Here is a 13,394-nt window from a genome sequence, read left to right on the forward strand (position 1 = left end):
AAAAGTATCGGAATTGTAGTGAGAGGAACAGGATTTAAATCCATATCTTTATAGTTATCACCTGGGTGGGGTTAGACAAGTAACCAAACCTCTGAATCTCAATTCTCTCATGTCTAAAATGATTTGGGGAGTAGCAAGTATATTAGATGACGCCAAAGTCTTCTTCAAATTCTAAAGCTATGATATATGTACACAGACTAAGTTAATACTAAATAAATACAAAATTATTTTGAAAACATGAGAATCCTAAAAATAAAAAAACCTTCTGAAAATCCTAAACTCACACACACACACACACACACACGCACACACACATAATGCTTAGTCTCTATGCTTATAGAGGTTTGACCTCCTATTCTATTGATGTTGTATGTTTGATCTTCTGTGCTAAATTATAAAATTGTTCTTATCCTTCCTCTGCAGGCAGAATTCACAGCTATGCGGGACCAGTACATGAGAGGCGGAGAGGGCTTCATTATATGCTACTCTGTCACTGACCGGCAATCCTTCCAGGAAGCTGCTGGATTTAAAGAGCTCATTTATCAGGTCCGCCACACCTATGACATTCCTTTGGTGCTAGTGGGAAACAAAATTGATCTGGAGCAGGCCCGACAGGTAAGTGCCAATGGAATCTGTTAGGCTTCTTTTCTGTAGACTATTTCACAGCATGTCTGGCTACCATAGCATCCAAGGTCAATTTCAAAAGACTGTGTGTGTGTGTGTGTGTGTGTGTGTGTGTGTGTGTGTGTACAAAGGATATAAACCTATGACTAAAGTATCCTCTTCAATTGTTCTAGTGGAAGCTACCCTAGAACTATACCTTGATGCCTAGCCATAATCTTGTCTGCTCTCATTTCTTTCATAGAAATCAACGGTCAAAGATGGGCAAGTCACTAGGCATCAAGTGGGATCAGATAGACTTATGGTAGAGACTTATCTGAATGAAGTTCACTTTCGCCAGTTTAGCCACTAAGTCTAGTCAGTACAGATTTTATAGTCATAGGTCATTCTGGGAGCATGTTATGAAGACTAAGATAGGAAATTCATTAGTATTTGGTCCACATAAAGAAACCAACGTAAGGAACTTGGATCAGTGGACAAAGGGACCCTGATGTAACCCCATATATGTGAGTTCACTTTATATAGCCAGTCAATAGACACTTTCAAAGTATCAGCTATATGCCATATATGGTGCTAAGCATCGAGGATACAAATGAAATCAAAGCGAGTCTTTCTCTTAAGGAGCTTACAATCTGATAGGGGAAGACAATCCAAAAAAATGAATCTGTAAGGGGGTTGGTGGAGGTACCATGTGTGAGGTCCAAAACTAGCGTAGCTGTTGAGAAAAGGGGAGAAAAACTCTGCTGAGTCCCCTTCTGAAATACAGGCTCTGGATTCCAAAGCTCCGCCCTCCAATTACAGAGTATCCTGATGAGATGCACTAGCACATTCAGTCTTAGAGCAAATTCAATCTTAGGAAATTTCCAAATGATGATGTTTCTCAGGAGTTCATAGTTTAGAGAGTTCCAACGAGGTCCAATGTTTCTGAGAAGCTACATGTTAAATAATGATTTGTTGAGTTTCTTATTGATTTCTTTTTTCTTCTGTAGTATTGGTAGCTGTGGGTGTCACTTTGGAGGGGGGCAGTTGGCCAGTATTCATCATGACCTCTCCTCTCTCCTTGGGTTCTTAGGATTTAGCAGACCACATACTATATACCTTTTTTAAGCCTAAGGGAAATATAATTCCATCTCCAGTCCATGTAGGCCCCTCCTCAGTTGCTTTATGAAGTTTAGAGTAAATAATAAATTACGGGTACAATCAAAATAGGTGAGAAACCACAATTAGGAAAAGTGATAACATTTAGTCAGAGTTTGGGTTACCTTCCTCAATTTGAATTCTTTTTTATCACTAAGTAATCCCTGAACTCTTGATGTGTGAGGCAAGAATTCATATAGTAGCAAGTGACAGAGTAAATAAGCAAGGAGGGAGTATGATACAGTTTCTGTTAATGAACAGACAGCAAGAGGGAAAATTGGGGAAAGGTTTCGTTCTTGTTTTTTTTTTTTTTTTTGTAAATTCCCTTAGTTACTGAAAAAGGTGTGCTAAACTTTTAGCTTCAGCTTGAATCTTCTGCTCTGAAATTCTGCAGTCTTTTTTCACCTGTTACTCCTTTTCCTCAAATTCTTTCTGTTTCACCTCATGAGATCTCTCTTATTCATCTTAGTCTATGTCACAGGCCATATATATCTCTTCAAGAACTCCAACGTATGACTAGATTTCTCCTTTTGACTCACAGACCACAGATGTCCCAAACTGTTCTCCCTCTGAACTATAAATTCTAAGGGGCAAGCCATTCTCAAGGTCTTATTACTTTTAGATCATTAAAAAAAAATTCTTCTTTTCTCTTCATATTGATTAAACTGGGTTTCAAACCTATAACTTTATGTTCCTATAGTTAATTACCCTTCCAAAAAATAAACAAAAGAGGCAAAAACATTGCTAAATATCAGGGACTATGCTGAAGAATAATTTTGTTGGAGGATGAATCTGGTAATACAGATGATACCCTCATCTCCACATTAGAATTTTCATATGCTAATCACTTCCCATAAGGTAGGGGAGTGTACATACTGGAGTGTTCATTTCTTTAGTATTTGTGCACATAGCAGATACATATACATACACAATATACATATATACACATATAATACACATGCACACATATATATACAAACAATATACATATGTGTATAGAAAAGTACACATATATACATACACAATACAGAAAGGCATATAATATATGCATTTGTGTATGTGTAGATTGTTATAGTATTCAAAGAGTATCTGCCTAGGAGCTTCTGCCTAGGAGCTCCATTTTCAGAGTAAATTCTTTAAAGATGTGGACTTGTAATATACTCCAGACTATTTTTAAAAATATCTTCTATATTTAGTATGCTGTATTCTAATTTGTTCATTTTTTTATAGTAGTAATAAAGTAATGTAATTTCTAACTTCTGTGTTGAGTTTTATTTAGACTTTCCAACCAAGTGTAATTCATTAGAAGGTGACATGTTCCTCATTTATCTTATTCAGAGTCTTAAAGAGAAGTTGGATGAACATGTTTAGTGTGGTAAAAGACATTCTTGATCAGATGTCTTCTAAGGAAATCCCCAAACTGTGATTCATCAATTATGTCAGCCTTGATCTAAGAGGCAGAATTATTGGGCAATTGTTTCATCTTTCTGAATTTCAGTTTTCTCACCTGTAAAAGGACAAGCTGAACAACAAAATGTTATTTTAATTTAACATTTTATTTTCTCCCACTCCCATGTAAAAATAATTTTAACATTTGTTTTTATTTTAAATTTTGAGTTTCAAATTATCTTCCTTCCTTCTGCTCCTCCCACTAAGATGTCAAACAATTTAATATTTATGTGCAGTCATGAAAAACACATTTTCATTTTAGTCATGTTATAAAAAAAGACAAAAAAAGAAGAAAGAAATGTTATAAAAAGTATGCATTCTGACACCATCAGTTCTTTCAGCTCTGTCCATCTTCATTCTGGAGATGGATAACATTTTTCATAAGTTCTTTGAAATTGTCTTGCATCATTGTATTGCTGAGTATAGCTAAGTCATTAACAGTTTGATCATTTTATCATATTGTTGCTTTTGTGTACAATGTTCTCCTGTTTCTGCTCATTTTACTTTGCATCATTTCATGTGAGTCTTTCCAGGTTTTTCTAAGAGCATCCTGCTTGGTATTTCTTATAGTACAATAGTATTCCATCACAATCACCTACAACAATTTATTCAGTCATTCTCCAGTTGATGAGCATCCCTTCAATTTCCAGTTCTTTGCCACCACTTGAAGAACTGCTATAAATATTTTTGAACATATAGGTCTTTCTACTTTTTGTTTTCGATCTGTTTGGAAAACAGACCTAGTATTGGTATTGCTGGGTCAAAGGGTTTGAACAGTATTATAACCCTTTTGGTATAGACCCAAATTGCTTTTCAGAATGGTAGAATCTGTTCACAACCCCACTGACAGTGAGGCACTGAGTAGTGCCTCAATTTTTCCATATCCTCTCCAACATTTGTCATTTTTCTTTTCTGCCATGTTAGTGCATCTGAAAAGTATGAGGTGGTATCTCAGAGTTGTTTTAATTGGCATTCCCTTAATCAATAGTTATTTGAAGCAATTGTCCCCCTTATGGCTATAGATAGAGAGCTCTGATTGCTTCATCTGAAAATTGCCTGTTCATATCATTTGACCATTTATCATTTTGGGAATGGCTTTTACTTTTTTATGTAAATTTAACTCAATTATCCATATATTTGAGGAATAAGGCCTTTTTCAGAAAAAACTTGCTGTATTTTTTTTGACAGCTATGATTGCTAACTCTGTCTTTCCTTCCATACTATTTCCCCTTGTTTATCCTACTGCAGTAGTTATTTGTCTCTTTTCACCTTGTCTATCCTCAGAAGTGTTTTGCTTATGACTACTGCCTCCCCCAATCCACTCTCCTTATTATTAGGTCACCTCCTATCTCCTTCCCTCCTACTTCCTGTTGGGTAATATAGATTTCTATATCCAAATGGATGTGCATGTTATTCCTTCTTATGAGCCATTTCCTGTGAGAATAAGGTTCAAGTGCTCCTCCTCAACTCCCCCATATTCCTCTCTCATGCCTTTTTTATGGGAGATAATTTATAGCATTCTACTTCTCCTACTTCATTCCTCTTTCTTATTCTTTAATTTTATTTTTTTCAGGTAATTCCATCATATTCAACTCACACCTATGCGTTCTATGCATACTCCTTCTAACTTCCATAATAATGGTAAAGTTCTTAGGAGTTACAATTATTATCTTCCCCTGTAGGAATGAAAAATTTTAAACTTATTGAATCCCTTATGATTTTTCTTTCCTGTTCACCTTTTTAATGCTTCTCTTGATTCTTGTATTTGAAAGTCAAATTTACCATTCAACTCTGGTCATTTCACCAAGACTGATTTGAAGGCATTTATTTCATTAAATATTCATTCCCCCTCCCCCCAAAGGATTATAGTAACTTTTGCTGTGTAGGTGACTCATGGTTTTAATTGTAGCTTCTTTGGGTTCATGAATATCATATTCCAATCTCTCTGATCTTTTAAAGTAGAAGTTGCTAAATTTTGTGTTATCTTGCCTGTGGCAACACAATATTTGAATTGTTTCTTTCAAACTTCTTGCAATATTTATTTTTTTTCTTGGCCTGGGAGCTCTGGAATTTGGCTACAATATTCTTGGGAGTTTTGATTTTAGAATCACTTTCAGAAATTGATCAGTGTTTTTTTGTTGTTATTGTTTTCAATTTATACATTTTACTCTCTGTTTCTAGAATATCTAGGCAATTTTCCTTGGTAATTTTTTGAAATAGGAAGCCTAGGTTTTTTTTTTTTTTAATTATGACTTTTGTGTATTCCAATAACACTTAAATTATCTCTCTTTGATCTTTTTTCCAGGTCATTTTTTGAGATATTTAACATTTTCTTCTTTTTTTCTCATTTTTTTAATTTTATTTAATTATTTCTTGGTGTTCCATGGAGTGATAGAGTCCATTTGCCAAATTTTAATTTTTAAGGAGTAAGCTTTTGTACCATATTTTTTCATTTGTCCAATTCTACTTTTTAAAGCATTCTCTGCAGAGGACTTTTGTGTCTCTTTTACCATTTCTCCTATTCTGTTTTTTTAAGGTGTAATATTCTTCAGTATTTTCCGTGACTTTGTTACTAAACTGGACTTTTTTCATGATATTTCTTGCATCACTCATGTCTTTCCTTGATTTTTCCTCTATATGTATTATCTGATTTTTAAAAATCTTTTTTGAGCACTTCAAGAAATTCTTTTATAGGTATGAGACCAATTCACATTTTTCTTTGAGGCTTTAAATGTAGCAACTTTGACTTTGTTGTCTTCTTCTGAGTTTGAGTTTTTATATTCTCTGTCACCATAGTAATTTCTATGCTCAGGTTCTTTTTGTTGTTATTGTTATTTACTAATTTTTTTTTTCCCTCAGACTATTTCTTGACATTTAGTTTTATATTAAAGTTGGGCTCTGTTCTTGGAGTTGATGAGGCACTGTCCCAAGCTTCGAGAATTTTGTGCATCTCTTTGTAGAGCTAGTTCTGGTGGTCTGTAAGTTTTCAGTTCTTCCAAAGTGGTATGATCTAAAGAGAGGGATGTTAACTAATCCTCTAGCCTGTGTTTAGGTCTGCGAGCTACCACAAGTACTCTTTTCTACCCTGGAACTGTGTTCAGGGTCCCTGATCACCTGCAGCTATTGTTCTAGTGTTCCTCCTCACCCTGGAAATGCAACCAAGGACAGGGAGCTGGATCCCTATATGAGCAATGCAACAGAGTCCTATTCTCAGTGTCAGTAAAGGGAACCCTATAATTTCTTTCTGACTACCTGTCCTCCTTACTCTGTGGTCTGCGAACTCTGCAAACTGCTGCTGCCATAGTGATTCAATCACCCCAGAGCTGGGTTGGTGAGGTCTGAGTTGGCATGACCCACACTGGACTGTTCTCCATTCTCACCCCATTGTGACAGACCTTTTAACTTTCTAAGTTGTCTTGGGATAAAAATTGCTTCATCCTGTCCTTTTGTTTTTTTGCCACTCCAAAAGTTGTTTTGAGGCTTTATTTAAAAATTTTTGGAGAGGAATTTGGGAGAGCTCAAATAAGCCCTTGTCTTTTATCCACCATCTTGACCCTGCTCCACCCTGCCACTCCAAGTTAAAAATCTTAAGATTCCTTTTGAATCAATTACTCTAAAAGACCCTAAGAGGTTAAATGACTTACCTGAGGTTTTATAGGGAATGACAAAGCCAGAATTAGAACCTCAATTTGTTTTTTTTAATAATAACAACAACTAATATTTACATGATATCTACTCTCTTACTTCCTGGGTTAAGTCCTTTACAAATATTGTCTCATTTGTTTCTCACATCAATCTTGCAACGTAAGTGATATTATTATGCCCATTTTATAGTTGAATAAACCAAGGCAAAAAGCTGGTAAATTACTTGCCCAGGCTTACACAGATAGTAAGTGTCTGAATCTGGATTTGAACTCAAGTCTTCCTAACTCCAGGACCAATGATCTGTCCACTGTACTACCTAGCTGCCTTACTCCATTAGGTTTGAGTAGTGTGGGCCTCAGATTCTCCATCTAAACAACAAAAAAGTTGAAAAAGAAAGAAAAATTTTCCCAAATTAACTGTGGGGATTTCTAAGGTTATATTGGGTTTAAAAAAATTTTTTTCAATGAAGAAAATACTGTTATTGATATTTAATGCAAAGGGAGACAATTTTGTAAGCCATATCCTGCTCAATAGTTACAACAGTTCAACTCCATCATTGCTAATTGGCGTGCTCTAATGATAACCAGTGATGGCCTTAAAGTGTTTCCTATGACTGGAGATTTTTTTTCATAAAGGAAAACTGAATTTAGTTGCCTAAAATGAAACAACAGAAAGTTCTAGAATCAATATCAATATTATAGGAGCTAGGTGATAAAATGATAGAGCCCTAACCCTAGAGTCAGGAAGTCCTGAGTTCAGGTTTGATCTGATATTTACTAGGTATGTAACACTGAGCATGCTCATTATCACCGTTTTTATAATGATAATAACAGAATTTAACACTCATAGTTTTTGTGAGGATGAAATGAGATAATATTGATAAAGTGTCTATTTATAGAGTGCCTGGCACATAGACTATGCTTCATTTGCTTTCTTTGTCCTTGCTTGTTACTAGAGTAGATAACTGCCTCTCTTATAAGATTTGATGGCCAAAAGAAACCATCTTTCTCTACCTTTAGATGACATGGCATCTAAAGTTTCCACCATTATTGACTCCTACAATTGAAAATAATGCCTTTCTTGTTCAAAGGCAATATGCTATTTGGAAGGTCAGTGAGAGAGGTACAGCAAACTTATTGAAGTGCTCTCTGTCATTACCACCTGACTGTGAATTGATTTATCAGAATTACTTCAAAATTTTTTTGTTTGTTTTTAGTAGGGAAAGGAATGAAAGAAGACTGGTTCATTTCCATGGGTTATAGGAGAAGAAAAAAGAAAAGTTTGAGAATGCAGATGAAGGGAACTCTGGGGGTGGGTGATTTGAGTTGGGGAAACAAAGAGGGGAAAACAGGGCAATGAAGAAGCTGCATATACACTTTTGACACTCAGTGAGGGACCTAGTTTTTGTAAGGGATGAAGTGCTGGAATTGGAGTTTTGCCTTTCTTAGATATTTTTCTAGATAGGTAACCATGAGCAAAATATTTAATCTCTGCTAACCTGTTTTTATTTTATGTACAAAATAAGAATGGTAATGGCACATACCTGTCATGATTATTGTGAGAATACAATAATAAATATAACGTGCCTTTCAAATCTTAAAATCTATACTTGCCGTTTTTGTGTGAGGAGGACATAACAGAGATAAAAGGTACTTACTAACCAATATAATTTACTCCCAAATTCTGTCTACAATTGATATTGCCTAATGTAAAGCACTCCGTAATTCCTCACTATCTTCTCCCTCTTTGTGCCTCATTATACCTACTCTCACTTGATACTGTCCTCTACTGTCCTGCCAGGAAGTGGGAGTAGGTTAATTCTTGTTTTCCCTTAGCTTTCCTCAAATACAAAAACAGTACTCTGAATGAAATGAGTTAATTTAAAATGTTCCATATCAATCGCTAGACCCCAGACTGTTTTATCCAAAGATAGAACAAGACAAACTCCCGATGTTGACAGCCTAACTGAAACTTAATGCTTAGCCTGAGGCCTTGTTAACAAAGCTCTCTGTAGTCCTTGTAACCCTTTAAGTACCAGGTATGATTCCCAAAGGAATATCTACTATTCCTTTCTAGAAGTCCCCAATCCAAGTATTCATGGTTTTTGTGGTAAGTTGAGCTGTATAATATATGGAGAATATAAAATACATATATATATTTGTATATGTATATATATATATGAGAATGTATGGGAATTATGAAATAATGGACATAAGTAGCAATAGTTTAGCACTGACACATTAGCAATGTCCTTTCTATGCACTCATTTGTAAATTTTGCAGCACAAATATTAGTGTATCCATTTTACAAATAAGAAAATTAAAATTAAGACATTTGTCCAACATTACAGAACTAATAACTAAAATGGGATTTTTTTTTTTAAGTATCACTTGACTCCAAGGCCAAAATTTTGTCTCACATTGTATTGCCACATTTTCATGCAAATACCATTTACAAAATTGATAAAATAACAAATATAAGAAGAACTTGATCATTTTCTATATAACTAGTTCTGACCTAGGGAATTAGGAAGTGTGGACAATAATAAAAGTGTGTGTGCGTATGTGACTCAGATACCACCTTCAAATACATTGTATTCTTGATGAGGAAACACATTAATCAGGAAACAGTTAGGGAACTATAAAGGTCAACATAGTCACATGTCATAGTATGTTCTTGAGGCAATAAACACCTCGACAATTTAGAAAAGCAGAGCTGATTGTACCAAAAACTAGTTGGAAATGTTTTGAAGATACAATAGGACTTTATTTGGTCTTGAATGATGAGTAGAATTTTCATAACTGAAGAAGAAAAGAGGGACGGGAGGAAGAGACAAAAAGATGAACATTAAAATGTTTCCTAGAAGGGATAATGAAGTAATGAATTAGAATAAAATGGATATGTTAGCCAATGTAAACTACCATAGTAGTTAACATTGTAAAGAATTCTACCATGTTCTGTTTCCTGAACAACACCCATCTCTTTTTATATCTGGCCCTAGTCTAGGGGTTCTTTATCACTCTTTTCCATGTCATGGAGCCCTTTGGCACTTGCCTTTTCAGAATAATGTTTCTAATGCATAAAATAAAATATAGAGAGTTTAAAGGAAAACAGAGTTCACTGAAATACAGTGATCAAATATACATATAATTATTGTATCTATCATTCTTCAGTGGTAATGATATAGAAGTCCTACCTGCAAAACAATAACATTTGCTTTACAATTTAGACCTAGAATTAGAAATGTCAATATAAAGCAATCTTCAATTTTGAGGTATCTTTACTCTTCCATATGTGTATTTACTTGCATGTATTATATACATGTATATATGTTTATGGATACATGCATGTACATGCATATATATACTTTACTCACATCTATATGTAAAATACATAAACATGTGTAAATTACATGGATATGTATGTTTATATATGCATATATAGACATAATGCATATATAGACATAATGCATATATAGACATATGCATAGACACTTAGATATGTATATGTGTGCACGTGTATATATAAAGGCATACATGCAACTATATATACACATACATGAATATGTGTATAACAAATATATAGACAAACTCATCTGAGTTATATATACATATATAACATAATTAATATTTTATTTTGTATTGTGATAATTCATATGTGCATGTGTGTTATATACATATATAAAATTCAAGTATATATGAGTGTGGGTGTATGTATATATTTATATTATATATACCTATATATATGTATACACACAGAGAAGCATCTACAAATATTAATGCCAGTCTAGGAGACATTACACTTGCAAATCAAATTTTTTTTTAAATTTCTACATCCTAGGGCCAAATGGGCCCCGACCTCCTTACCTCAGAAAATATGACAACTCCTTGTAAAGAATTCAGTTCGACCTGAGAACGTTACCATTTATTTCCTTCTCTGATTCATGGCACATCTGCTGAATTGTTTGCGCTTCATGGGTCATTGGCCATGTTTGTAAAATTGACAAGTCAGACAAAGTCTGTAGGAACAAGGCTGTTTCTTTCTAAGTGGAAAAAAGAAATAAATGAAGCATGGGGAACCAGACTTGTTGCTTGAAGCAAACCTCAGCACCAAATTAACTGTTTCCAAATTTTCCAGAAATCTAACACTTAGAGAATATTATCTCTGCAAAGGAGACCATCATGGAATAAGTACTGTGAGACACAAGGAGGATATCTGTGATGCTTTGCCACCTGTGCTTTCAGAATTGCACCTCAAGGCACCCTACCCCACCCAGGGTCATTCTTATTGTCCCAATCTCCATACCACTTAGGTGGCTGTCAGAGTTGCAATGAGACACTCAATCAATTATCTGCCTGGATAGCCTTCCCTTGGCAAATTTGGCCCTCACCAATAAAATATCCCCTAAAACTGGTTTTGACTAGGAGGCAACATGACAGAGTAGAGGCAGCAACTCATCCCAACTATCTCAACATTCCTTGCCAAACAATTTTAAAATAATGCTTCCAATCAAATACTGGAGTGGTAGTGTCAACAAAAGATCAGTGTGAGACATTTTCCCAGCTTGAGACAACCTGGAAGATCTGTAGGAGGTCTGTGACACTAAGACAGGAGTTACCCTGATGTATAAACCACAGTAGCGGTAGGCCTTGAAGGAAATGGCAGCAGCAGCAGCTTTGTGAATTCTCAGGCCAGAGATAGTAAGGGGGTTGGATGATTGGTCAGAAAAAGATTATAGGGCACCCTTTGCTGTCACTGGATGCATGAACTGGTAGTTTGGCAACTGTATTGTTCATATAAATCATGGATCACAATTCTGGGAAAGAAAAGAATGCGTCAGTTCAGTCACAAATGAGAAAGGCCCTGGTCTCAGTTCCAAGGAAGAGAGAAGCAGTAGTACTTGCAGCTGCAGGAGAGAAGGGTACCCAACTTTGTCTCAGTTCTAGGTCCAAAAGGAGCTCTGTCATTGGCAGCTACAGTGGAGCAGGACACTCTCCTGGGTAGTGAACAGAGTCCAGACCAGGAAAAGAGTAACCAAACCTCTCCCCAGGTTATAACACTTTGGAAGCATTGAAAACTTACAGACCCTCAGAACTGGCTCTGAAAACAGTGGAATGAAGAAGACTAGAGCTGGAGACAGTGCCTCCTGATACACAGGTAAGCAGAGTCCAATTTTAATATATAGTTAAAAGTCAAGAAACAAATTGGAAAAGTCAGCAAACAACAACAAAAAGAATTTGACCACGAAAAGCTACTACAGTGACAGGAAAGACCAAGACACAAATTTAAGAGAAGATAACACAAAAACATCTACAAGTTAATTATAAAAAAAATTTAAAACAAGACTAAGAAAAAATTTCCTACAAATTAAAGAAAGAGATTAATGGTAGAGGAAAAACTGGGGAAAAATGAGAATTGTGCAAAAAAATACAAAAAAATTAACAGGTTTTAAAGGAGGCATGAAAAATATTGAAGAAATTAACAACTTAAAAAACAGAATTAACCTAATGGTAAAACAGGCACAAAAATTCACTAAGAAAAGAACTCTTTAAAAAGCACAACTGGCCAAACCGTTAAGGGCAAGGAAAGAATTCCTTAAAATCAAGAAATAACAAAACAAAGTCAAAAAATAAAAAAAAGAAGATAATGTTAAATATTTCATCTGAAAAAAAATAATGTATAAAATAGATCAAAGAGAGGTAGCTTAAGAACTATTGGAGTACTTGAAAGTTAAGATTTTTAAAAAAGCATCTAGATGTCATATGTCAGGAAATTATGGAGGAAAATTAATCAAATAGTTTAAATCCAGAGAGTAAAATAGATATGGAAAGAATCCCCCTATAACCTCCTGAAAGACATAGCAAAATGAAAATTCCCACGAATATTATAGCTAAATTCCAGAGCTCCCAAGTCAAGGAGAAAATTTTACAAAAAGCCAGAAAGAAATCTCTAAAATACTGTAGAACCACAGACAGGATCATAAAAAATTTAGCAAAAGTTCATATTAAAGTAGCAGAGAGATTGAAATGTAATATTCCAGTATTTAAGAAGCTGAAGTTGAAAGCAAGAATAACATACCCAGTAAAGCTGTGTATAATCCTTTGGGGCAGAGTTGGGGAAGGAAGGGGGAAGGTAGGAATGGACATTTAATGAAAAAGAGTACTTGCAAGAGTTTTGAAAAGATCAAATTTGAATAGAAAACACAACATTCAAACACACAACTTGTGAGAAGCCTAAAATATTAAACATGGGAGAAAAAAAATAAGGGATTCTATGGTTAAACTGTTTACATTATTATATGGGTAATTAGTACAATTAACTCCCAAGAATTTGATCATTATTAGGGCAATTTAAAGGAGGCTACATAGACCGATGGCACAAAAGTGAGTTGATTTTGGGGGCTCATCTCAAAGAATAAGACGGTAAGAAAAAGGGATGTTCTAGGAAAAGGGAGAAGGGAAGAAAAAAAAGGGAACATTTCATATAAAAGAGGCACACAAGGAACAGCTTTTACATGAGAGGGGGAAATGATGGAGTGGAAT

General features: G+C 34.9%; 1 protein-coding gene across 3 annotated transcripts in view; it reads left to right on the forward strand.

The window, feature by feature from the left end:
* Nucleotides 1-13,394, forward strand: part of RIT2 (Ras like without CAAX 2) — a 523,011-nt gene that overhangs the window by 274,312 nt on the left and 235,305 nt on the right. For all 3 annotated transcript variants that reach the window (XM_072605261.1, XM_072605263.1, XM_072605262.1), the window contains one exon: nucleotides 424-615. In XM_072605261.1, coding sequence (XP_072461362.1) covers nucleotides 424-615 — 192 coding nt within the window. The remainder of the gene's footprint in view (nucleotides 1-423; nucleotides 616-13,394) is intronic.

This window comes from Notamacropus eugenii, chromosome 4 (genome assembly GCF_028372415.1).
Source record: "Notamacropus eugenii isolate mMacEug1 chromosome 4, mMacEug1.pri_v2, whole genome shotgun sequence".
Taxonomy (NCBI): domain Eukaryota; kingdom Metazoa; phylum Chordata; class Mammalia; order Diprotodontia; family Macropodidae; genus Notamacropus; species Notamacropus eugenii.